A 26,247-nucleotide genomic window follows, 5' to 3' on the forward strand; every position below is an offset into this window, starting at 1 on the left:
TGTTTATTTCAGAGGTGCCAGCATTCCCTGGTCATGTAATTGCTGACTCAAACCTAAACTTCTAAGGTTTTAGCAAGCTATTAATAAAATGTCACATTTCCCCCACTGGTTTTCCAATAGTATGCATCATCACATCAGGATTAGCATGCCAGACTAGTTCTGCCTACCTGCTGTCCTCCGTAACAAGTACAGGAGCAGATGGCACCAAGGTACTCTTTCTGCCACTGTTCTCCTACGTGGTACATCTTGCCATCGTCATAGCATGTTGCCTCGTCTGCGGAGAATCAGAGGAAGAAGCAAGATTCTGTCACATGGTCTATATTTGCTTTTAAGGATTAAGACTTTGGGGGTAGGGCGGTGGGGCAGCTAGAGCAAGAACCCAGGAGCCAGAGCTCCCATCTCCAGTTCTGCCAATGACTCATTGATTGGCTTTAGGGGAGTCAACTGATTTAAAGCACTCAGTTTACTCATCCTCTGTAAGGCAATGCAGTGCTCTGTCCCGGCCAGCCGAGAGCAATTCCGGGCCCCAGGGCCAAGGCGTCCCTGGGGGTGTGGGGGCAGGGCCTGGGGCAGAAGTGATGGTACGCCGTTACTTCCGAGACCGACTGCGCCGGCCCGTGGGACCCCCCAAAGCACGGGGCCCAGAGCAGTCGTGCGCGCCCGTAGGAGCCCTGCGGCCCGCCCGGGCAATTTAAAAGGGCCTGGGGCTCCTGGCTACCATCACTGCTCCCTTTTAAATCTCACGAGCCGTTGGGCAATTTCCCCCTTTGCCCCTCCCTGTTGGCAGGCCTGGAGGTTGATGAGCCTGCTACAGTCTTGTCTAACAGAGGAGGGTCTTTTAGTTCATGCTCTAAAATCCAGAGATCCTAGCTTCAGTCCTCACTGCTGTTCACCCGCCATGGGGTGCCGTATTACACAGAGTAAAACGGGCCCATTTGAGCCGTGCTTAGGTTCCACCCACTCTGTGCCACAAGGGTGAGATTCTAAGAGCACAAATAGGATGAAAGCCTGAAACAGAGTTAACGTCAATGTGAAAGGACGTACGCGGGTCACACTTGAATTCTCCCTTTCCGTTGCCAAGACACGTGCAGCTCATCATCTGGCCGCCCTCGCCCTGGCGGTCCCACTTCTCCCCAATCTTGTAGTTCACCCCGTTGTCGTGGCACCATTCTGAATGAACCAGAGGAATGACAATCAGGTGGTTACTCTACACAGGCCTGTTGCTTAAGGGGCAGGGAATTGATCTGTGGAGCTTCCTGGGCCAACTGAAGGGGAGGAGGGACAAATCCACGGTGGGTGTAAACGGGCACAACTCTCTGGATGTGAGCAGAGTTGTCCCTCCTTTTCCCAGCTGTCGATCTGAGAGTAGAACTTTAAGCAGAGGAGAGGCCATTTTAGATTGGGTAAAGGTGGAGGGGCCGCTCCAGGAAGGAATAGGTGGGACAGAATTTTAAAATGTCATTTGTAGGGAATCCCTGGAACTACATAAAAAGGAAGCTTAAACAAACAGGCACGGGAGAGGGGCAGGGGAGGAAATGTACTAGTCTTTTAAAAGAGTAAATACACAGTATAATCATGTCACTCAGATAATGGGAAAACAACAGTTAAACCTTGTGTACCAAATGATGTAATAGAATGATTAGACCTGTGAAAAAAATGTCTGCCTTGTAGCAATTACCCTCAAAGCTACATACAACATAGAAATTCCCTTTTTTGCTTTGCTTACTTTGTAATAGAAAGCACAGTTTAAATCAGTAAGACACATGCCCTATAGAACCACTTAATCACGCTGACTTTGTTTCATCCCCTACCCTTCCTCTGAATATGGTCTACTTAAGCCCGAGTCCTGCAAAGATTCAAATTAAATGCAACTGCAGTGGTGCTCTTTGTTTGGCAATGCTGACTGCCAGCCTCAAGGTGTTATGACGGCATGTTCAAACCAAACCAAACCGTGGGCTGTGGTCCCGTGCCCATTGAACTTAATGAGAGTTATATCAAATCCATTGTGCTGATGTATAAAGTTAGGATTTAGAGATTAAATATATTTAATTACGCAGGGGTGTTTTCTTAAATGACTGTTCTGATCTACTTTAGACACCCAATCTCTCATTTTTAAGCATTAAATGGACTCACCTAGCAATGGAAGGGAAAATGTTAATTTCCTCACAAAAGCATTACAGATAAATACAAACAGGACCATTGCTTATACAGTGAACAGCAGTACTGGATAAGCTGCAAAGTTTAACCACCGTTCATCAGTTTTCCATCATTCGATGATGCAAACATTGTACTAGCGTGTGCATTTATTTGCTTCACGTTTGGGTCACACTGCATCTGCCAAACATGCCATTAGTGCTAATTAGGCACAGAATGTAGCAGTCTGTCTGTGGGGATGGACAAAAGCAAGCTACTCACTAGATGAATCGCATCTGAAATGACCACTGCCAAAGCCTAAGCACTGGCACCAGAGTTTAAAGCCCGTTTCGGACAATCGCTCCCATTCCTCTCCAATGGAGTAGAAGGAGCCCGTGTAAGTATCGTAACACGTGTCGTCGGTCGGCTGGTTCACTCCTTCAGACACTGGAAAGAAGAGAGAACAAAGAGGCGTCATACACGGGGATACACGCCTAGAATGAGAAGAAGAGTCGTAACTGAAGACACATTCCCAGTAGTGACGGAGCATTCACTTGGATTTATTTTACAGGTGAATTTGGCAGAGCAGTAGAGTGATGATAAAAACCTCATTGGTGACAGTTATTTTCATTTGGACCTGCCAGGTTTCAAGCGTGCACATGTTTTGCATTCGCGAAAGCAGTGATCTGACTAACCCACCTGTCAGGGTTCCTTCCCCACGCTGAACTCTAGGATACAGATGTGGGGACCCGCATGAAACCCTCTAAGCTTATTTCTTCCAGCTTATGTCAAAAACCTGGTCTGCTGCCAGCACCAAGCGATTTAACAAAGGATCAGGGAAGAGACCACTTGGAGACGTCTTCCCCCAAAATATCCCCCCAAGCCCTTACACCCCCTTTCCTGGGGAGGCTTGAGAACAAACAAGATGAGCCTTGGATTTTTAAGGCCCAAAAAACTCAACCAGATTCTTAAAAAACAGAACTTTATTAGAAGAACAAAAAAAGATAAGAGAACAACTCTGAGAGATCAGAATGGAAGATAATCTCACAGGCAGTCAGATTCAAAACATAGAGAATCCCTCTAGACAAAACCATAAGTTACAAAAAGACACAAAAACAGGAATACGCATTTCCTCCAGCACAGCGAACTTTACAAGCCAAAACAAAGAAAACCTAATGCATTTTCTAGCTAGCTTACTTACTAACTTACAGGAGTTGGAGGGCTTGCATCCTTGATCTGTTTCCAGCAAAGGTATCACACAGACAGACAAAAGCCTTTTCCCCCCATCCAGATTTGAAAGTATCTTGTCTCCTCATTGGTCATTTTGGGTCAGGTGCCAGCCAGGTTACCTGAGCTTCTTAACCCTTTACAGGTAAAAGGACTTTGCCTCTGGCCAGGAGGGATTTTATAGCACTGTATACAGAAAGGTGGTTACCCTGCCCTTTATATTTATGACACCACCTTTACAGAGAAACGAGCTGGACTTGCACATAGCAGCGGGCGTTTGGATTCTGTGATGCACAATGGGGGAGTGATAAATTTCAGGCATGCTGGGGGTCGAGCTGAATTCTGGCACAGAACGAAACCCCAAGTGACAGAGGAGAAGAAATACCTCGGAGGGATCTTGCTCATGTAGGTTCCCAAAGTCTGCCCATGCGTGGAGTCGGACTCCACCCAGCCAGTTTGCCTGTATACAGCGAACATGCCAGGCGACTTACAGCCAGCAGAGGTGTTGGTTACACCACAGCTGTCAGGAAAGGAGACAGTGGCTGGACCCTGTGGCCCAAAGAGAGCCTCCCAGCGGGCAACTCTATTAACCAGGGAGATGACACAGCAATTCATCTGGCCAATCGCCAGCCGCTGGTCACTGGAGAGAAAGGGAGGAGGAGATGGACTCAGACTAACCCCTTTGTTATGGTAGGTACATTATTTTGGTACCAGTAATTCGACGTTGGGTGAGAATGTCGGCCACGACACTGGCATTATCACAGGCCTAGCATCTCTGACTTCCCCTCGGACAGTCTCACCACCAGAAGTTGGTCCAATAAAAGAACAGAACCAACAGAAGTTGGTCGGCACCCACCTCGCTCTCTATGCGCATTCAGGCAGTAGACTAGCCTAGCTCTTATCACTGCATAGTCATCTGCTCCAGAAAATCAGAAAGAATTGTTTCTTCAGTGTCCATTGTAAATACGATGTGCAACGAGGAAACAGGGTGCTCCTAATGTATTGCACTGCAGCCTAGTGAGTGCCCGGTGAGATCCACGCTGTGGGTAAGAGGTGCAAGGCAGAGTTTTGGCCAGACTGTTTAGCTTTAACCTACCAGCATTGCCCACTGTGACAACCTCCTCCAGAACTTTGTGTCTCCTACGATCTTTCAGTGCCTCCACGATGATGTTGTAGGTGGCACCTCTGGTAAGGCCAGTCAGGGTAGCAGAAGAGGAAGTTCCAGGAACTCTGAACTGCAAGTACATCACCACAAAACTGGCTTTAGAAAGAGTATGCTTCTTAGGCTGCAGGCTGAGGAGGGTAAGGCTGGTGTCTTCATACGTGACTGTACAGTGTCTAGTATAATGGGGCCCAGTCCTGTGGATCCCAGAGTGCCTAACAAATATCAATGAATTCAGCCTCCATGTCCCATGGTGAGGTAGGGATCTACTACAGTCTCAGTTTTTAGACAAAGGTGAAGGGACTTGCTCCAGATCACCCTGGAAGTCTTTAGTAGAGCAGGAACAGAACCCAAATCCCCAAAATTCCCAGTGTTTTACTTTAGCCACAAGACCATCTTTAGATCAGCAATATTAACTCGGCTACCTCATTCCACTACTGAATTTCATAGTATCCTAGAAATGTAGGAGTGGAAGGGACCTCAGTAAGTCTAGTTCAGCCTCCTGTAATGAGATAGGTTTAAGTATTATCTAGACCATTCCTGACAGCTGTTTGACTAATCTGTTCTTAAAGCCCTCCGTTGATGGAGATTCCACAACCTTAAGTGCATTTATAGGATAAAATTCCCACGCATCTCCTTTGCTGTATTAGCACTTTCTTATGGAGAAATGCAAACAAAGGCCCAGGGTCTTTCTGTTTTAGCCAATATACCCTCTGTCCTCCTCCATGCACAGCGCCACCCTCAAGGCCCTGCCCTCAGCCAGAGGCTAACACAGCATTCACCCGGCAGGGCTGTTAATACTACATGGTGCAGTGGCAAGCAGAAAGTACCTAGGATGAGTGCAGATGGAATCTTATGGGCAAGTTCTGGCTCTATCAACTCTACAGTGCAGCCACGGGAAGCTAGAATCCCAAGGTCCTCCTTAAATGTCTGGGGACTGCCATAGTCAAGTCCAATATCGTGACAGCATTCAAAGTGCATCTGAGAGACAACAATTAATTACCTGTAAAGGCTCTTCGTCGGTGCCGACTGGTTGGCATGAGATGACATATTCAGAGCTCTCCAGCAGGGGCCTCCAAGAGATGGTGGTCTGAGAAAGAGCTTCCTGGCCCGTGGTATCATTGCGCCTGGGCCCTAGTGAGTGAGGGAATGAAGGCTCAACCAAGTCCTCTCTCTGGACTAGGTACCTGTTAACAAGGTCAATTTCTTCATCCACATCTGGTGTCTGCAGTCTCGGCCGGTGCCTAATGGGAGTTGCTGTGGTGGGAGCGGTGGTCCTTCTAAAACCGTGTTCCTCAAAGAAGACTTGCTGTCCCTGGTTCCCTAGCGTTTGCTGGCCACTGGTGCCTGGAAGTTGGATACCATTTCCACTGTCAAACCTGTTTGTGAAGTAAGGAGTCCTCTCCACAGTGGAAGGCACGTCCAGAATCTCCGGTCCACCTTGGTTGGGGTGTGGCAGGGTTACCAGCTGCGGGAGCTCGTCTAGCCAAAGAAAGGTTAGAAGCAATAAAGCAAAGCGCCTTAAGCCCCAGCATTAGTTATGATAAGCTAGGCAACTACAGTGAATGCTGTCAACCACTGAAAGCAATTAAGCTATGATCACTGCACCCAGAGAAGCCACCAATGCGCAAATTAAGAGAACAAGAGGTGATTGAAATAGACATTCGTAGTCTGCCAATTGAAGAAAATCTTAGGCATGTGCTAAGGGATTCACTCTTATGCTATTCAGGTCTCCAGCTGGATGACAGAGATTTTACTGGCTACTTTCTCCTTGTAGCACCTCACAGACTGGAGACAAAGTCAGACAAATTGAAATGTATCAAGTGTGCATCAGATGAACAGCTCCAGTCTGTGTGGGCTTCTCCCACTGAACCCATCACAAGCTAGAAGGAAAAGTGAGTGTTAGCCTTCATTTAATTATGGTTTAGGTACACAGGAAGAAAAACTGAATGCAATCTCATGTCCTCAGTGTCTGAGCCCACTGAACTGTGCTTTGCATTGTTCAGCAGATCACCTCGTCCATTGCAGAACCCCTGCTTATGAAAAATGTATCCCCCTTTTTAAGGAAGAAAAAGAAAATGAAGGAAAAATGATACTTTCACTTAGCAGCCTGAAAGCTTGTATTTGATTAACAACATATATCACTGAAAAGGATATTTTAAGCAATGTTATAACATTAGCCCTCTGGAGAAGACATTACCCCCCCCCCCCCCCCAAGGCAGAGATTCTAATTCCCCAATGAGGAGAGGTCAACTTCTCCCATCGGGGTAGACTGGAAAATTATTTTACCTGTCTTTTTCCTGCCAACCAATGGCTCACTCTTCTGATTGTTCTTCACAGCAATGATGTAGATGGTGTATTCAGTTCCTGGCTCCAGACCTGGGGAGGAACAGAATGACTTCACTCTTAAGGAAACCCCTAATTACAAAATGACAGTGAGGGATAGCTAAACAGAAACTCCTCAAGGTTTTGCTCCCTGCTATGGTGTCCAGTACTAGTGCTTACTGTACAATGCACTTTCCAATCATAGTCGTACTAAGCACAAATAATCCGTTTAGGTTTCCTCGTGTTATGACATTGATGGTCCCCCTTAATCCTTTGGAGGGAAAAGACTGGACTCTGGAGTGCTCACCATTAGTGAACACTAAAGACACCTCAGCTTGTGTTTTCTAAAAATCTACAGCAGTCTGGATACTTGCCAAATTTAGGGCTAGACTGTCAGAGTAAAATCGGCCCTGCGCCAGGGCCAGTGGTGCTATGCTGGGAGCAAAGCGAGAGCCAAATTGTGATTGAAGGAGCCACATCGTCTTTGGCTTCTCCTTGCTCTAGCAGGGTGTAATCTGCACCAGCCCTTTACCTGGTACAGATTATTTGTCCTTCCGTGCCTGCTCAGAGGCACTGGCTGGCACGTGGGGGGGATGGAGTGGATCCCAGGCTTTGCCCACATGCATAGCTCCACAATGTCTGATCCCCACCTGGGCCAAGACCCATGGTGCTGGTAACCGTATGCCTCCTGAACCCCCTGCAGGATCACATGGGGAATGCCACCATCTAAGTGGGATGCTCAGTTCAGTGCAGGAGGCATTAACCAGATGACCTCCCAAATGGAAGAGACGTACCGGTAAGAGTGGCCTCCGTGGTGCCGGCATGGGGGCGAGGGATCAGCTCCTTGGGCTGTGCGCCAGGTCTCTCATATTTGAGGATGTAGCCTGTGATCCGGGCACGGGGCGGCTGCCAAGCAATCAGCAGGGAGTTGCTTGTGGATGTGAGGAAGCGCAGGTTGGAAGGAGCATCAATGGCTAAGAGCAAACAAACTCAGTTAATGAATGTGGTAAAAGGAAGCATGACTTCATCTCCCCTGCCCTGAGGGCTGAAGACAAATAATGGGCTTCCCTGGGTTGCAGTCACCCGCTGACACAATCCACTTCATGCTCAAAGAGGGGAAAATAAGGCTGTAAAGTGCAGTAAATTACATATATGATCAAAGTCAAGGAAAGCACAAGTATAATTTCTGTTCCGATGTAAAAGAAACCAAAAGTGTCATTACCTGTGGAAGCATCAATCACTACAGGGGAACTGCGGGCATTCTCGTTCACGGTGTAAAGGTAAATCTTATAGTCCGTGCCTGGTTGCAAGCCTGGAATTGGAGTAGAAATATTACAGTTTCAGACTTGCCTGGTTAAAAAGTGATACAGAAAGCTGCTGGAATCACTATTACAGGTAGAATCTAACTAGCTCTTCATGCCCAGGCTGGATGTGTTGAGTGTAGATCTGCAAAGAATTAGAGGTGAGATTTTTCAAAAGCACCCCGTTGGCTTAACTTTGCTCCTGCTGAAGTCAATGGGAGCAGAGTTAGGTCAATGCAGAGTGCTTTTGAAAAATCCCACTCATAAATCCGAGATGGTTATTACCTTTATCCAAGAAATACACATCGTCTAACGGGGTATTCAGCCTCCTCCCACCATTGCTCTCCCTTAGCTTCAGCTACAGGGCACAAAACTATGACCAATCAGTGCATAAAGGGTTGCTACAAGGAGACGGGGACATTGTTCTCGTTAGTTTTCAATGATCAGGGTAGGAATAACGAATAGAAAAACAAAACAAGGTACCAGCAGAACCAGCAGAAAAAACGTGAATGCAAAGATGGTCTAGGGAATGGAGCCAAGAGGGTCGGGGAATGATGGTCACTGGAGATCTATTCAGCTCTTAGAAGGTTTCTAATGGAGATATTTCTAGACTATCAGTCCTGCATGAAATCAGGCAGCTGTATGCTTGGACCGACTAACAAGGCTCTGATCATGATGTGAAACAAGGTCTGCAAAGTGCAAGTGAAAAATCCAGTACTCAAGAGTATTAATGGTCTGAACAAGTGCACTTCCTTAGCAGCTGCTCTGGAAAACACTTCCATCCTCAGACAAAATGCGAATGCTCGCAAGACTATTTTCCTGCGCTCCCATCAAATCAGGGACAGATTCTATAACCCCTCCATGCAAGAAAGGTCTGTTATCTTCAGTCTGCTCTCAGAGGGCTTGGTAGGATCAAAGGCTTTAAAGAGGGTTCTCAAGGTTAATGTGTATGTGTGTTAGAAGATCAGCATGAGGAAGCCACCTAGAAGTAGCACCTAAATTCCACCTGAGCTCCATTCCCACCGAGGTATCCCCAGTACAGATTAGCAACCAAACGTATCTCCAGTGAGCCTGGTTGCTGAAAGATATTACGATGCAGAAGAGACAGTCTGATGAAGAATCTCATTTACCGGTGATGGTGTAGGATCTAACGTCAGGGCTAATGGTCCGTTGAATGGGGCTCTGGCTATCTGCTGGGATGGCTTCAACCTGGAAACCGGTGATAGTTTCTGTCTTGGTGCGCCAGGTGATTGTGATGGTTGTCTCAGTAACATCTGTCACACGGGCCCTGCGGGGAGGGCTGATATCTGCACAGAAGGATCTGAGATCAGTGTAACGGGCAGAAGCAATGATTTGGCAGGGGGTAGGGGAGGGCTACAAGAAAAATTCCCCTAGCAGAATCTTTAACATTCATCAACTATTTTCAAAGGGCCACATGCTGATGTCTTCACTCAGTTGCTTCTGCTAGGTCCTTACGCAGGACTTAGCCCATTGACTCCATGCATAGCACCTGCTGCTATTTGTAAAGTATGATTGCTTACTCTCGAGGGTGGTGACCACACCATGGGCTGGCCGGCTAGTCAGAGAGTCCTTCAGAGCATACACACTGACTTCATACTTGGTTGCCACCTAGAAATAACAAAGTTATACAGTGATAAGGGAGCTACATGGACTGTCTAATCTTCAGAAAAGCCGGTAAAGCTGGGACACAGGGAAACAAGCAAGAGCTTATCCAAAAGTTAGTAGATTCACATTGGTTAGTCTCCATGGATGTCCTATTTAAACATGAAACTCTTAAAAAAAATAGAAATCAAGTGAGCTCAAGATCACGAGGAGGGTTAGACTTACTTCCAGTTAAATGCAAAAATAAAAAAGTGAGACCTGATATTCATCTCCGTTAAACCGGCATAACTCAGTTCAAGTCAATGGTGTTACTTTGGTATAACACAGATGCAAGTCAGAAGAGAATCAGGCCCTTGGTTTTTTTTCCAAGCAAGCCACATTTAGGCTGAAACTGTTATTAGTGGCTGCTTGAAACCTTAACTTTGAAAATATATTTGAAATAAATACATGAAAAAAATGGAAGTGGGAAGCCTGGTAGAGCAAGGGCAGCCAGTACTAGGAACCCAAGATCCTTCATGAATGTTAGCCAGCAGTGCTAAGTATATACTGGAGTACAACCATAGTATCTACTGGCCAGATAGCTGGCTAAACAAAAGGTGAGCAATTCTCCGCTTGCAGCATTGCTGGATCTGTAACAGTGGTAGTGAGCACACACAGGAAAGCAGAAGAAATTACAGTGGAAACCTGAACAACACGGAGGTTTGGGGGACAGAAAGCTGTCTCTGGGCTGCAGAAGCTTAGGACTCCAGAGAAGAAGGGAATTTATGTCCTGAGCTACCTAATGTAGACAGAAACATTGCACTGCCAAAGAGTGCTCTGCTTTGAGGAAAAATGTCAATGGAGGTTCCAGATCGCAGTCTAAAGGAGTCAGATCATCAGCCCTTGACTCCTCTGGAACTAATTCAGTTTAGAGAAGCTGGAGCTGGCCCAGTTCAGGTTTGAAAATGGATTTAATGAAAAGTTTAATTTTTGCAAATTATTCAGAAGCTTCCAAAAAAATGATAAATAGATTCACTGAGTCTAAGGCCAGAAGGGACCATTAGATCCTCTAGTCTGACCTCCTGCATAACACAGGCCAGAGAATTTCACCATTCCTCTGGTAACAAGCCCAGTAGCTTGTGTATGACAGAAGCATATTTGCCTGAGAAGTCCCCAGGCTTTACTGGAAGGGGCAGAGTGAAGAGGGGACAGGGAGACTGCAGTTTAAGCAAACAGATCCACTGTCTTTTAACTATTGAGAGCCAAGGGACTATGTTCCACAGCTAACCAGACTTAAAACAAAGGCCAGACTGGCAGGAGCTATGATGATTTACCCCCGCGGCAGTTCCAGCCCAAAGCATTTTTGAATTTCATAAGAAATCCAACATCTCCCCTCCCATGCTGCACCCGTTAAAATGAAATGTCAAAAAATCACCATTAATCCTGACACGACAGCAAGCGTGCTGTCTGGGGAGAGGTTGATTTCTTTCATCGGCCCCATCTTTTCCTTGGGATTCACTCGCACTCTGTAGCCAGTGAGACGAACGTTGGGCGCATTCCAGTTGACTTTCAGGCTGGTTGGAGTTACCTGAACAAACTGCAGGTTTGTTGGAGGAGGAATCGCTGTGAAAATTGTAATTAGACGACCATTAGTTTGGAAGAACATGATAGCATTTATCAGTCATGAGCATGAAATAATCCTAGGTGTGAAATACACAAGCGAGGGCCTAGGGTAATGATCTATCTCAGGTAGCTATTGCATCCCGTCACCATAATACCTAGGAGCTAAGGTGTTCAAGGATCAGACTTGCATTTCCAAATCTGTGATGCTACTTCTCTCCAGAAATGGGTGGATCTGGGTAGTCCAATAGAAATGAAAAGGGCAGCTCAAAAGAGCAGAGAAGCTCTGTGGCAGTGCTATCAAAAGCTGGCTTTGGTGGTGCTTACATTCAGTAGGTCAGTCTCTATGTCCGTTCCTTTTCTACTCTTCATGCCCCCAACATGGTATTTTAGGTCAGTTTCACCACTGCCTTGCAGTTTGTCTAACTCCACTGATCTCTACAGAGTTACTCCGGATGTACAAGGGCACAAGAGTGGAGAAGGCAGCCCAGTGAGTACAGAGAGGATGTAAAAATACTGCCAAGCCCAAATGGGAGCATTTGACAGCCACCTAGACAGGTGTAGAGGACTACACAAGGCAGTGGAGAATCAGGGCTGTGAAAGCCATAATGCTGTTTACATAGGATATCTTCCAGAGCTGATATACTCAATGCTTGAATAAAGAACTTTTTAGAAGAAGTCATTTGGTTCCTATAAACTAAAGAAAAGAAGCATCATGGGACATATTGATTGTCTTATTAGTTGTCATTCCTGGTCTATAACAGAACAAATATATAGCTTACCATCATGCCCACCATTACCACGGGGCTGCAAAGCACTCTGATTTTACAGCATGTAGATACAATGCAATTCTCCCTTGCTTACTGAAAGAGGGCCTCATTCAGAGCCCATGAAAATCAACAGAACTCCAATAGTTTTGTAAAAGGGTCCCAAAAGAGTAAACCCAGACAGTGGTTTAAGACCTACTGTTTGCATTTATGACAGGTATAAACAGCCTGTCCAGTTTCAATCGTTCTAGCACTTAGGATAGTTTAATTTCTTTTTTATATTAATCTGTAAATTAAGATCCATAATCTTCCCTGCACTCAGGGGATTTTAGTGTCAGTTTTTCATTTGCAAATTAATGGAGGTGTCGATTGTAAAGTGCTATCAAGACTTGGCTGGCAACATGGGAAACTCTGCAGTAGATTTCAGATTGCTGGCAGCAGACAGAGCTCCCATAATAGTTCCAGTCCCCAGTTCTTGAGCTAAGACCCAGTTGAAATTTATACAACCACTGGCGTGAATTGGGAATTATTTAGCAAGTGGAAAATTCTAAATCAATAGAGGAGGAAATGGTAATTATTTTGTGTGTATGTGCGTGTGTGCACGTTTCTCTTATTTCATAGAGGAGGAGGTTGGTTCATAAAAAGTTTAATCAATGGAACTAGCAGGATCTGGCTCTGATGTGGTCTCTAGCAGGACGGCCATGCTCCTGTGAAAGAGTATCATACCAACATGTGTGTGTTGTCAATGAAGCACACCTGTAGCTGTGAGGCAGCAAACAAGAGAACCTGCAATATCCAGAGCCAGAGTGTGTCTAGACCTGTCTTGAAGGAACTTTTCACGGACTCCATGTCAGGCATCAGATGCTTGAACAGTCTTATCTCTCCTGCTGTACCCTTGAAACAAGGGCCTGATGGTTACGTCCTGGAGGCACTCTTTGGAAGGGAGCCTACCCTTACCCTGTTGTGGGAAAGGTGTAAATGACAAGCTGGGGGCAGGCTGTGAGCACACAGAGCACTGTGGTCTTTCCTTCAGAGCAATGCCAAAGAAGGATTGGGATGCACTTGGGGTACAAAAGGGTTAAGTGGCCTATAGGTATAGCAGGGACTGTCCTGAAAGAATATGTATGTTTAAAGGATGGGTCCTGGCCTCCAATCCATTCCTTCTGCGCTGCCCTGGCAGCACAAAAGGGACAGGAAACCACCCTTTTTGCCCTTGATAGCATCTGTCCCTGGTCCTGCCACTGCCATCCTGGGCATCCAAAGAGAGGAGGGGGTGTGGCTAGTGTGTGATATGCTCCTGGGATGGCTCCTTGAGGACTGTTACTGTCTGCTCAGGCTAGGCTGCTCTAATGTGTGCTGGGGACCAGATCACCCCCAGAATTGCACTAGGATTGGTAGGGACAGGGGCTAAAAGGCGATGGAAGACACCTGCTCTGCGGTGTCTGTGAAGTGGCCCTAACCCTGCTATCCTCAGCAGCTGACCATTTTAGGAACTCTCACCTTCCAGAGGTTTACTTAATAAATACCATGCATCCAATGAAGTGAGCTGTAGCTCACGAAAGCTTATGCTCAAATAAATTGCTTAGTCTCTAAGGTACCACAAGTCCTCCTTTTCTTTTTGCGAAGACAGACTAGCACGGCTGCTACTCTGAAACCTAATAAATACCTAATAATCGTCAAACATCATCCACCTCTCCAACCACACTAAGCCCCCTCTCAGTAGCAAATATCCCCCAGGCTCCTACGGAGGTTCTCCCGCAGCTGGGCACCAACTGCCCACGGAAGGACTCTGGACCCACCAGGGCTTATGCCATTGTTGCTATGGCCTGCTGGGCGGTGTAGACAGAGGTGTACCTGTGGACTGGGTCCCGATCAGGGGCTGGCTCTCCAGGTCATTGTGCAAGGCAACGATGCTGACAGTGTACTCAGAACCGGGCCTGAGGCCATGCAGCTCGGCAGTGTCGTCTTCACCGTCGGGGGCGGGCACTAGCTCATGGATTCCATCCTCAGGGCTTGAGTAGGTCACCCTATAGCTGGTGACTTGCCCCTGGGGGCTTTCCCAAGCAATTTTGATGGAATCGACATCCACCTCAGTGAATGTCAGTCCTTTAGGGCGGTCAATGTCTGTTAGGCAAATTAATGGTAAGAGGTTATGTGATAAAAGCAGGGTGTGGGGAGGGGGGGAAAAAGCATTCTGATTACAGGCAAAGCAGTCTTCAGGTTTGCAGGTGCCCAATTCTCCCCTGCCTTGCACAGATCTTTACACCTCTGCATTGTGAGCGTAAAACACAATGCCAGCCCCACTGAAGTCCATAAGAGTTTTGCCATTGACTTGAATAAGGCCAATATTTCACCCCACCATGTGTCTAATTCTCATTTACACTAAGGCCCCTTTACGCCACTCGGCTCATATGGAAAGGCCTTAAAGTGGCAGAAATGTAATTCACACACACTAAGAGTCTCCTTTACACTGGCACAGTGAGGTAAGGAGCCTTGGTGTGCATTGAAATCAGGCCCCACCATTCTGATTTAGTTAGCCTTTCACACCCACGTTGCGCTCACTGTTCACTAGTGTAAGTAACCGTACAAGGCCGAAGAGCATCAGTCCCGCGATTTTCTTTCCTAAATTAACATCCAATTAAACCATTTGTAACGATAGCAAGTGACTATACAGATTATATTCTGAATCAATAAAAAACCTTTGGCTGTGTAACGAGAGTGCATGGGATACCCATATACACACACGCAATTATCTCACAAATATACCCACAAATTAGAGCCACTCATTGTCATCCTCTCATTAGATTACACTTGAGTGCAAGATCGTAAGGCAGGGTAAATACGCACAGCTCCGGTGATGACTTCTGTGGAGCAATCCCCATTTACACCTGCTGAGGATTGGGCCCGTAATCATCAGATATGAATTAACCTTCATAACGATTCACAGAGTCATTTTTCTGCACTGTGATGTTAGCCCTATAGACCTGCATTTCCTATGCTTTAAGGTTAGCAAAGGTGATTTTATAGGAAACTTTTGGCTTCAGACTGATGCAGCTTGTGCAATAGGCCTATGCAACACTTCCAGAAAATTCCTGTTCTGCTTACCATAGTTTTATCATTATTTGGGTTAGATTGTGGCTTTACAGACAGGCCTGAGCAAGGACAGGTTCATAAACCATGATGCACTAGGAGTAGCCCTGGGAGACACTGTGCATTAGAAACACGCCTCTAAGTGACAGGTTCTTCCCTGCTTTCTCCTTGCACCCCAAGTCGTACTCAGTCACTGTCCTATACCAGCAGGTCAGCAGGCAGACAGATGGGCCAAGACTCCGCCCATTGCCCACCCAGCTGCTCTCGGGAGTGAGCTTTTGCATACCTGGTCCCAAGGTCTAGTGGCCTAAATAAGGGTGTCAAGCGGGTTCTTAGCCCCTTGCACAGGCAAATGCTCTAAGTCAAAATCTAGCCCTCTAAAACCACCTTTGCCCTCCAGCTCTAGAAATGAGGTCTATGCAAAACATTTTTCAAAGATTCGCTGAAGGCAAACAGACAAACAAAAAAAAGAAAAATGATTTTGCTTAGGCCGTTTTTAGTGAAAGAAAATAAAAGCACGGCATTGCGGGGGATTGCATATTTTGGCAGCATTTTGGGGGATTGCATATTTTGGCAGCAGATCCAGCTAGCTACTTCTCGACGAGAGGGGCGCTTGTCCTTCTTTAGGATCTAGATGCCCCCGGAGTTCCCAGTGGTGCACAGTGGATTTACATAGCAGAAGATACTAGAGGTGGGCCTGGTGGTGGTTTTGTTTTTTTCTGTGAAATTAAATACGTACTGGTAACGGCGGTCTCAACCAGAGGAAGGCTCTCTCCATTTTGACTCTGAGCATAGACACTAACCACATACTCGACTGTGGGCTGCAGGCCCTCGATGGTAGTCTGGGTTTGATCTGCAAGGAAAAGACAACACCGGGATAATTTGGAATACAGAGATGATTTTTTTTTCCAGAGTAGCAGCCGTGTTAGTCTGTATTCGCAAAAAGGAGTACTTGTGGCACCTTATATTTGTTTTGTGTCTTAAGCCTAGATCTTCAAAGGTATTTAGGCACCAAACTCTCATTGAAATCAGTCCCTTGGTGCCACGTGGCAGAGACGGGAGCAAAGGCATAGTCAAAGCTGTGTGTGGTGGCCGTGTAGAGGTAAAAGTGGCTACGCAGATTGTCTCCTGCCCGTCTCCGCAGAAAGTCTGTGTGGGTTGCTTGGGGAAAGCAGGAGGGGCCAGGAAAAGGAATTTCACTGAAGGATTGACGTGCCCCACACTACTCGCCATGGAAAAACCAGGGACTAGTCAGCGTGGCTCCGTCTGGGAATTCTACTGGAGAGGGCAGAGAGATGCAGTCACTAATGGTCACATGGCATACCTGCTGCCTTTGCTGAGCACAACGGGAACTCTGCAGCCTCTCTGGGTGTCTGCTGAGAACCCACAGAGCTCGGGCAGGGTTTTCAATGGCTCGCCAACCTTTTCAGCTTTTTCCAGCTTCCTGGCCTAGTCCCTTGCATGGAATGGGCAGAGCTCACTGCAGAACTTGGGGAGGTGGGAGGAAGCAGGGGGGTAACACAGCCAAGCAACTACCCATTCATTCCCATGGGGAATTCTGACTGCATGCTTTGACTCGGGGGCCTTATTTTTAAAGCTGGACCAAACTTTGGTGAATTTGCCTTGCTGCAGTACTGAGCGAGGGTACTGAACAGTGGCCTAAGACCCGCTGGGATGCCAAACCTGACTAGATTGGCCGTACCTGGCCTGACTCGTATACCAAGGCTCCTTCAGCCTGCTCCGACAATGCAAAGAGCCCTTCAAGTGAGTGTTACTGTCATTCATATCCACTCACAGGCCCCTTGAGGCTGCTGGAGCCCTGTAATCAGTCTCTTGACATTAGAGAAACAAAACAAATGCAGCCAGATCTTCACTACTTTTTGGAATAAGATTGAATATTAACCTGACTGCAGCAGCAAACAGCCTTGAGAGCTAATCTCAGTGCAGCTGGTAAAACAGACTGAAATGTTCCAGAGGGCAAAATGCAAAGTCACCAGAAGAGCCCTTAAGACAACATGCTCAGGCCCGGAGAGGGAAATTTGCCCCAGGCACTCTCAAGTGACTCCCCTAGGGGTTTTAAGAAGTGGTGCCAACGGACTCCAGGCAACTGCAGCGAGATCCCTAGGGATGTGAAGACGTACTCACCCGCAGGGACAGTTTTTGTTTTCATGGGCCCATGGCCATCCTTGGGGACGCTTGTCACTCGGTAACCCGTGACCGGAGAAGTCGAAGGCAGCCATCTGACACTGATGCTGCTATCCTGAACATCGGTCACTTGCATCTGGGATGGCGTGTCAATCTCTGCACATCGAAAAATAAGCCCTGTGAGCACCTGCAATGCAGGAAGTCTCCTTTCCTCACTGTATCCCATGTCTGTAGGGCCCACTGTGACTCCCACCTGCAACTTCTTCTGCTTTTCCTCTTAGACTGTTACTGTTTTTTTAATGGAAAACCCAAGCTGCTCTGACTTACTGTTTGTACCATCAGAGCACGTATTATTATTGATCACGTTTATTACAGTGGTGCCTAAGGGTCAACCAACAATGGAAGCCCATTGTACAGACAGAGCAGTCACAGTCCCCGTTCCAAGCAGTTTACAATCTGACTAGGGTCCCAATCAAGAATCACATATCAGGCCCATAGTACTTAGCTCACTACATCCAATACCCATTAATGGCAGTGGAAGTCTTTTAAAAGGGCCATTAAAGAGATTTTCCCTCGGTTTCAATGGCAGTTAGTTGTTTGTACAGGGTTTGAGCTATCAAGAAGACAGTCCCTGTCCCAGAGAGCTCATCAAGGGTAGTTCCTATTAGGGTCAGAGAGTACCTACATGCTACAGTGCATTAAAAATGCCAGAAATAAGATGCAGACAGAATAGTCATCCTACATCAAACAGTCAAGTGGTTTGACACCCCATGTGCAAGGAGCCAGCCTTTGCTTGGTATGCTCACGCCAACAAAGATGGATGTTAAGTGGTTGCCCCCAACAACAAGTCCACAACTCTGGTAAGTTTGTTTAGTCGTATTCTAAACTCCCGTCTCCAAAAGCCGCCATCCCATTTTATAACATTATGAACATGATGGGCCAAAACCATCTGGGGTGTAATTCCACCAAAGCCGACTGAAACGGAGGACAATTATGAGATAAACCAGAAACTAGCAGCACTGTCCATGTGTCTCACCTGTTTTGTACGTGACCGTGACCGGCTTGCTGCTGGCGGGGCTGTCTCCACGGCCCGTCACTGCATACACTGTGATGGTATAGTCTGCTGCGGGCTTAAGGTCGTTGATGGTGGCAGTGGACATGGTGCCAGGCACGGTAAACTCCTGGACAGGGCTATTGCCACCTGGGAGGGCAGGTAAGAAAGCAAATCTGATGAAAATGCTGATAATTATTCATGTTTTAAACAAAAAAGCAAGGGGATGATCCAAAACCCACTGAGCTGAAGTCAGCGGAAGACTCCCATTGATTTCAATGAGATTTGGGTCAACCCATAATAAGGTGGAAAAGCCTTTTTCACCCCAAACCAAGAGGCAAATGAGAGGCCCATGGAACTCCCTCTGAAATGAATGGAGTTTCTGGATGTGGTAGGCGAAGATGATTTGCCCCACCTTTAAAGTTCAGTCATTATATTTACTTATTGGTAATCTTCTCTCAGTGCATATCCATCAGCACACTGAGTTCCGAGAGCATGCTGCGTGCTCCAATCATCGATCACATTTGCCTTCACTATTTGCTGCAGGTTTTAAATGGCCCGAGCTTAAGGTGTCGCACTCGGTGTCAATGGGGAGCTCTTGGAGAAGTGGTAATATTAGAACACACTGACCTGTTTCACCGTAGGTTATCCTATAATATCTAACAGTAACTGCAGGAGCATCCCAGGAAATCACCAGGCTGGTGGGGCTAGTGGCAGTAACTTCCAGGTCCCTTGGAACGTCGGAAACTAGAAAAGAGGTCAGGGTTAAGAAAGAAAATTAAAAAACATTTGACACTCCCCAGGCTCCTGTTACTCCGCTTACACTGGAGGCTGCTGCTACTAACAAGTCTTTCCAGTAGCCCACAGTTTGCAGTCAGGTCTCTAGGTGCCATATCTGGCTAAAAGCCTGAATCAAATGGCTATGGAAAGATTGTTATTGACTTCTGTGGCCACTAGATTGAGCCCTAAATGTGTCCCTCCTGCAGAAAATCCTAGGGGAGAGGGAAATTGCCCAGAGAACTCATTTCTGAAGGCTACTCCCCTCAGTGGGAGGGCTTTGATGTCTGCCATTGGAGGGCAAGAAGAAAGACCTCAATCCTCATGGATCTACCAGCCCAGGAGCCAACCAGCAGCTCCCTGGGTTTTTCCTTTGCTTTGGTAGTGTGATGCCCTGAGGCAGGCCCACCCAATGTCATTTAAAACAAAAGAATGTGCACAATGGACATTGGCCGGAGCTATCTGAATTAACACTTAACCTCTTCAGAAACTCCTTTGTATGATAAAATGCCTTGTCTCCTTAGCAGATAGATTTTCTGTGCTTTGGGCCTGATCCTAAGCTCATGGGCATCAGTGGGAGTCTGTCCACTGAACTCAGAGGCCTTTGAATCAGGCCCCTTCTCCTCTAGCCAACTTTCTGCTCTGCTGTCAATAGTTCATTTACTCGCCAGCCAGCCGCAAGGATTCAGTTTAACAACTTGTCGAGATGGGGCAGGAGAATTTCAATGTACATTTTGTCTGGCTTGTTTCCAAACTGACCTGTAGTTTGCTGGCCAACCAAGGGCAAGCTCTCCTCTCTGCCGTTGACAGCAATAATGCTGACCACGTACTCTGACCCTGGAGCCAGGTTAGTGAGGGTGATGGAATTCCGAGAAGGTGGGACACGGTCTTCCCTGGGCCTGGTGCCGCTGTGTTCCAGATGGTGGCGAATTTTGTAGCCGGTGATGGTGGCACGAGGAGCAATCCAGTGCACAGTGAAAGAGTTGGCAGTTATATCCGAAAAGTCAATGCCAGTTGGAGAATCAAGACCTGATTGGGGCGGGAGGATCCCCAAGAAAAGGGAGCTTCAGTTTATTTGAACAACAGATACATTTATTTTGAAATGATGAGGGATTTCCCCAACCCCACCCCATGGTGGGATTTCAGAATCCTGCTTGCACTCGTGCCAAACGCTGTTCACCACTGAACCTATAAATATGTAATGATCCGGGTCATACAGTGGTGTAAAAAACCCCACAGGAACATAATTGCAAAAAATGGAATCTCATCGCAAGTTCAGTCCATATTTGGAGTCCTCTGAACTTGAGGTATTTGAAAATTTTAAATGTTTGCCAAAACAAAAACACCCAGCCCTGGTTTCAGAGAACAGACAAAGCCAAAGTACAAAAACATCAGAATACTTCTGATACGTGGTTGTAAAATGTCAGAGGGATACAGTGGATGGACCTGAACGTGACGTGTCTGGACACCTCCTGGGGGGACTGAACACTAGCCTTTTATTGGGCCAAACCCTCAGTGGATGTAAATTAGCATAGCCCCATTGAAGTCAATTATACACCTTTTAATTAAAACCAACGGACGATCCGGCCCTTTGACCATTTTGCTCAGCACTTCCCAAGCTGTCTCTCTGCATCACTCCCTTAAAATCTTTTGTGCAATTCTCCAACAATATAACAATACATGTCAAGGAGAGCAAAATCTTAAAGGCTTTTATGTCCTAAGTCCCCGCAGTGATCAGCGTTGTCCTATCCGCGAGTGGTTAACAGGAGGGATAAAAGCAAACGGACGTTTTCCAAGCAGGTTTCCACATACCTGTTTTCTGCACACCAGTCAGAGGGGTGCTTTCATGCTGCTCATAGACGCTGTAGACGCTCACCAGATATTCAGTGCCAGGCAGGAGACCTGAAGGATTAAACCACACATTCGCAATTGTCAGACTCTCAGAGCAACTGAAAAACCTCAGCAAATTCTAGCTGACACGGCTCAGTATGTGGAGCGACCGGTTTTGGCTTAGCCTGGGCAAAACCTGAGCCCCATGGATAGCTAGACATCTGAATCCAGCTGAAGCGTCAGTCTCTGCCATGGGAATGGCCTTTTGTTTCATGGAAGTTTTAGCCTGCAACAAGTGTTGGTGGGTTCCTTTTTTTATTGTTATTTGCCAAGGACATTATTTAGACGGGTTTGGCAGCAGGGCTTAGTTTTCCATACAGGCCTCCTAGCTCTGAGCATTTAGTGATACACAGGGCCAGATCCTCACCTGATGTAAACTGATGTAGCACCACTGACTTTCAGTGAAGCGATTCTGATTTACGCCAGCTAACAATGTGGTCCTTTATTTTTAAAGCAGGTACTGTCTCTGCCTCAACCAACGTGTCCAGTTTCTTGGGAAAATCCTCCCAACAAAACTCAATTTTTGTATCTGGATGAGCAAATTAATTATATGCTTGTGAGAAATGCAAGAGACCAGTTACACTGTACTGCTGAAATTTCAGCTAGAGCATTTATTTTCCTTTCCAAAATCTAAAGACTCAAAGGGGACCTTTTGCTTATTTTGATCCTTTGTGTCTTCATCTAGACCGCTGCTCTGCCAGTCATTGACTTTTTGTCAAACAAGATAGGCAATATGTACTTACTCTTAATGCCTAACCAGGTTCAACTGCCCCCCACCAGTATGATGAAGCATCATCCTTGTCTTAGCATGAAAAGGTTTACATGGTTGGACTTTAACTTTGTTAAAACAATGAACCAAGTCCCTCGCTGGTGTAAATTAGCATAGCTCTATGGAAATCAACGAAGCTATGCCAATTTACACCAGCAGAGAATCTGGTCCATTATACTTATTCCAATCAATTTCTTGCTTTTCCTTCCCTTTATGCTGGGTCTCCAACAAGAAATTCACTGGAGAGCTGGGGTTCTGAATGTGTTCAGAGGATGGACCACATCTTCTGGGAAATTATCTCATGGACGAACTCACCTCCAATTCACAATCAGGAGAACCAGGACTCCCCAATTCATGACTGCTCAATGTCCACGTGGCAGCTATTCCCATTAGTACATAGGAGAGTAATATTAAGAAAAGTACTTTAGGTATTTGTATCTATATTAATGCAGTGTAGCTGCTGCAAACCAGGGGGAGGGAGCTAATACCATGTGACCACAGCCAGCATATTGATCTACAGACCAGCAAGTGCTCGGCAGACCCGCCAACCATCAGTGGACTTCAGCTTGAGAAGTGTTGCTGTAGGGAAGTTCCTTACGTTCAGCTGACCTACGCAGGTAACCTCTTACTTGTTAAAACCACCATGTTGTCGGAGGGTGAAATGGTCAGCTCGGCAACATCTTCCTCTTTCTTCACAGGTGAGTAACGCACCAGGAAACTGGTCAGTTCAATGGATACTGGAGGAGTCCAGGTCACACGCATAGCATCTGGCCCCACGTTGGTGAAGCGCAGATCAGTGGGAGCAGGAACAGCTACATGCAAAGAATATTGTTGTTGTCGTTTTAACATTTTGTGGAAGGTGAGAGTTAACCAAGGTGGACGTTCAGGGAATCTACAATGTATCTCATGCAAAAAAGAAGCTACTGTGTCAGACCATGCAAACATACTCCTAAGCTACATTTGGTTCCACTACAGTTAAAAAGACTCAGGCTACTGTCAGGCTTCTTTCACCTCTTGGCAAATCGCTGATACTTAAATGTATTCTGTTGAGATAATTGGAAAACAAGGTGGCAGGTTTCTGTAATATTGGCCTTGCAGCTGCATCTTGGGTTACAGAGACGTGGCCAAGAGAGGCTTAAGTTGCCATACAGCAGTTTACATATGAAAAAGTCATTTAATCCAAAACTGATACATGCATACGTAGGGGAGGAGAGGATCCATTAAACCCTTCGCCTCTACATCTACTTGTGTGTTTAAGGGTTTAGAACCTCCGCAGCTTATTCACATGTGACCAGGGTTTCATGCACAAACTAATTCTCAGTTCATCTTCTACCCATGCACTACAGAGAACCTTGACAGTGGGACATGCCTGTCACTAACGTGTGCTCAGGGAGCGATGTTTCTTCTCCATCTTTTAAGGCAAGAATTGAAGAGTTGGGCCACCACCAAAAAAATACAAATAGCTCAAATGACTTGACCATTTAGCCATTTAGTCATTTAGTGTCAGGGGCTAAACCAAAGAGTGTCTCCAGAATTGTATCCACCCTTTGGGGGATCCCATCTCACTTTGGGGATTGTGATTCAGGATATTATACTTTGGGGATCATATAACTCCAGTTTAAACAGTGAAACCTGAAAAGCTAAAAAGCCAACATGAATAAGACCCTGCCTTTGCAGTTATCTGCAATATAAAAATGCAGTTCACGCACAGGGCTAAAAAAATGCCAACTGCATAGCCCGTCCCATCCTATATTTAAAACAGAAGCCGGTCCTTGTCCTTCCCTCCCCGCATCACAGTGAGTGGCTCAATTCTTCTCAGAGAAAGCCCCAGTCACCCTAGCAGCTAGTGACAGCATGAAACACCATCCAGGTCACAAACACGGAAGTTTTCAAAATTCACCCGTTTGCTGTGTCAGAGTGGTAGGGGCGCTCTCTCCGCCATTAATGAGTGTGATTACGCTGATGTCGTAATCAATGCCCGGCTCCAGGCCTGTGACTGTGTAGTATCCTACTGAGGAGTCCACAAAATCTTCAAAAATAGGGACACTTTCTCCTGCCGCAACTACCGTGATGCGGTAACCAATAATGGTGGAGGCATTTAGTGGGGTCCACCTCAGGCCGATGCTTGTATCAGTTATGTCAACAAAGCTTAGGTCAGTGAGCTGGGGCACCTCTACTGAGTGCCAAGGGGAACAGCAAAGACATACAGAGGCAAAAGAAAAGAGGAGGGGGGAAAAATAAGGCAGTGTTCGTCAGGTTACATGTCTTAACAGTGAGGAAACGGTCAAGTGATGACGGTGATATGCAATATTTTCCTACTGAGGGCCCAACTGTGCCACCCTTCTTTACATGAAATAGCACCTTGCAACATACGGAGGGCCAGATTACACAGGGAAAGAAGCTGGCAGGGATGCAGGATTTCAGTGGGAGTTCGGTGCCGAAACACCTTTGAAGATCTGGACTCTATCTGGTGGGATGTGCAAAAGCCTAAGTAGTTTAGGGTCCTAACTCCCACTGAGCTTACTGTAAGGCTGAGACAATTGGGCCCTGAGGTGGTTTTTTAAAGGATTCTCTTAAAAGACACAATACCCAATTTTAGCATTTTTAAAAAAAATTCTCTTGCCTGTTAATCTTTAAGCAAAAGAAAACTGGATCAGTGAGAAGTGACCCTTGAGAATTTAAAAAAAAAAAAGTCAGATTACTATGTCCAGCTTCAAATGTTCAGATCACAAAATCATCAACCCACCGGGGATGCTGAAATAACTGGAGTGGGCCCAATCCTGAGCTGGCGAAAACTGCTGTCGTTCTATTTTAAGTCAACGAAGGCAGCTGGTGTAAAGCAGGGTCTCTTTATTGGCCGGACAGAAGCGATGATGACTTTCACCAGCTGAGGTTCTGGCCTGGTATTCTTAAAGTCTGATACAGCTGCAGCACGGGTGCTAAAACAAAAACCCCAAACTTGGGAGCAATAGAAAGCTTGCCTAGAAAAACTGTAAGTGGTTAAAAATGAGCTTTTCTAGGATATGGGTTTTCCATATGACACTCATAGCATCACTCAGCTCTGAATGTTATGCTGGGAGCAGCCTGTGGCTGAGAGAAACTGACTTGGTTTCTTAACCAAACTTGACAATCTCCAAATCAAGCCATTGAATTAGGATTCACTTGAATAACCTTCTAAATGCATCCCAGATGTTTGCAGAGTTAACAAGGCTATGGGATTTTTTCCGATGGACACTACCGCTTCAGCAAAGCTTTTCTTTCCCAAATGTGAGACCCAACAGAAATCAGGGATTTTGCTTTGCCTTTAACTTATAGGCACCAGCTCTTCAGCTGGAACAAACGGACACGGTTCCTTTGAAGTCAACAGAACTGCGCCAGCTCCAAGTCTGGCCCTGGGACTTTACGAACAGAATCCTGAAGTCAGTGGGAGCTGTGGATGCTGCTCCCCTCAGGAAGAAAGGACATATGGCTTATTACACTTGTGATAGGATCATTATGAATTAGCTGGAAAAAGGAAATATCAGATAGAACTGGCACAATAGGCCGGTTTGCTTAATAACTGAGCAAAGATGTCTTGCTCTGTTATGAAAAACAAGAATTTTACAGAATAAGTGTAGCAAAATGTCCATTTTCTGTAAAATAACTATTTATCCTCATGGGCTGCATTTACCATATCACCTTTCAAGAATATAAAAAGACACAAAGGATGCCATGTTAGTGCTTTTTTTCCCCCATTAGAGCATGGTACAGGGTTAAAGCCATTGTTGCTTTAATGATACAATGCTGCTACAGTAGATACCCACAGGAGTGCACAGTAACTCAGTGAAGCACAGAAATTTGAAAAGCAGGGTTAACGGCAAGCATTTGCCAAACACACGAGCTGGCATTGTTTCATGGCTTAGCGGAAACAAAGCCAAACAAAACCTTCACAAAGCAAAACTGACACCCAATCATTGAGGGATTCAGATGCTTATCATACAACTGTGATTCTGGGACTACAAATGGAGGGTTACGTGGAGACATCCCAGTACATCGTGAAATACCCACGAAGTAATCTGCCGCTAGCTCCTACCACTACTACATTACGTCCTGGCTTCCCCTTCTTCGCCGACGCAGGTCTGCTGGCTGGGGTACCATGGGGTGGAGTCAAGGCACTGCCCATTCACCAGCCCACCTGTACAAGTGAGGCAGTGTACCGGTTCCACAGAGACAGCTCTTTCCCTGCGGATGGGCTGCCAATGCGTAAGGGGGTATATGGGGCCCCTTACTCACCTGCACTGGCGCGTAGGGCAAGTGACTACTTGCTGCTAGGGTCTAAGCCTGCAAATCCTCCACCACCAGAGTCAGCGGGAGGTCCAGACTGCTTACAAGGTTGGTCTGTTACAGTG

General features: G+C 46.4%; 1 protein-coding gene across 2 annotated transcripts in view; it reads right to left on the reverse strand.

Moving 5' to 3' along the window:
- Window positions 1–26,247, reverse strand: part of FN1 (fibronectin 1) — a 67,055-nt gene that overhangs the window by 2,263 nt on the left and 38,545 nt on the right. Inside the window, exons 25-44 of one of the 2 annotated variants that reach the window (XM_074968112.1) lie at window positions 23,760–24,032; window positions 22,489–22,671; window positions 21,013–21,102; window positions 19,960–20,229; window positions 19,054–19,170; window positions 18,409–18,573; window positions 17,373–17,528; window positions 15,967–16,080; window positions 13,992–14,261; window positions 11,186–11,373; window positions 9,690–9,777; window positions 9,279–9,455; window positions 8,070–8,159; window positions 7,642–7,821; window positions 6,812–6,901; window positions 5,526–6,004; window positions 4,457–4,595; window positions 2,416–2,580; window positions 1,045–1,170; window positions 168–274 (exon numbers count right to left, since the gene is read on the reverse strand). In XM_074968112.1, coding sequence (XP_074824213.1) covers window positions 168–274; window positions 1,045–1,170; window positions 2,416–2,580; window positions 4,457–4,595; window positions 5,526–6,004; window positions 6,812–6,901; window positions 7,642–7,821; window positions 8,070–8,159; window positions 9,279–9,455; window positions 9,690–9,777; window positions 11,186–11,373; window positions 13,992–14,261; window positions 15,967–16,080; window positions 17,373–17,528; window positions 18,409–18,573; window positions 19,054–19,170; window positions 19,960–20,229; window positions 21,013–21,102; window positions 22,489–22,671; window positions 23,760–24,032 — 3,467 coding nt within the window. The remainder of the gene's footprint in view (window positions 1–167; window positions 275–1,044; window positions 1,171–2,415; window positions 2,581–4,456; window positions 4,596–5,525; window positions 6,005–6,811; window positions 6,902–7,641; window positions 7,822–8,069; window positions 8,160–9,278; window positions 9,456–9,689; window positions 9,778–11,185; window positions 11,374–13,991; window positions 14,262–15,966; window positions 16,081–17,372; window positions 17,529–18,408; window positions 18,574–19,053; window positions 19,171–19,959; window positions 20,230–21,012; window positions 21,103–22,488; window positions 22,672–23,759; window positions 24,033–26,247) is intronic. The other variant, XM_074968113.1, reaches the window with a different exon arrangement.

This window comes from Natator depressus, chromosome 11 (genome assembly GCF_965152275.1).
Source record: "Natator depressus isolate rNatDep1 chromosome 11, rNatDep2.hap1, whole genome shotgun sequence".
In the NCBI taxonomy this organism is placed as follows: domain Eukaryota; kingdom Metazoa; phylum Chordata; order Testudines; family Cheloniidae; genus Natator; species Natator depressus.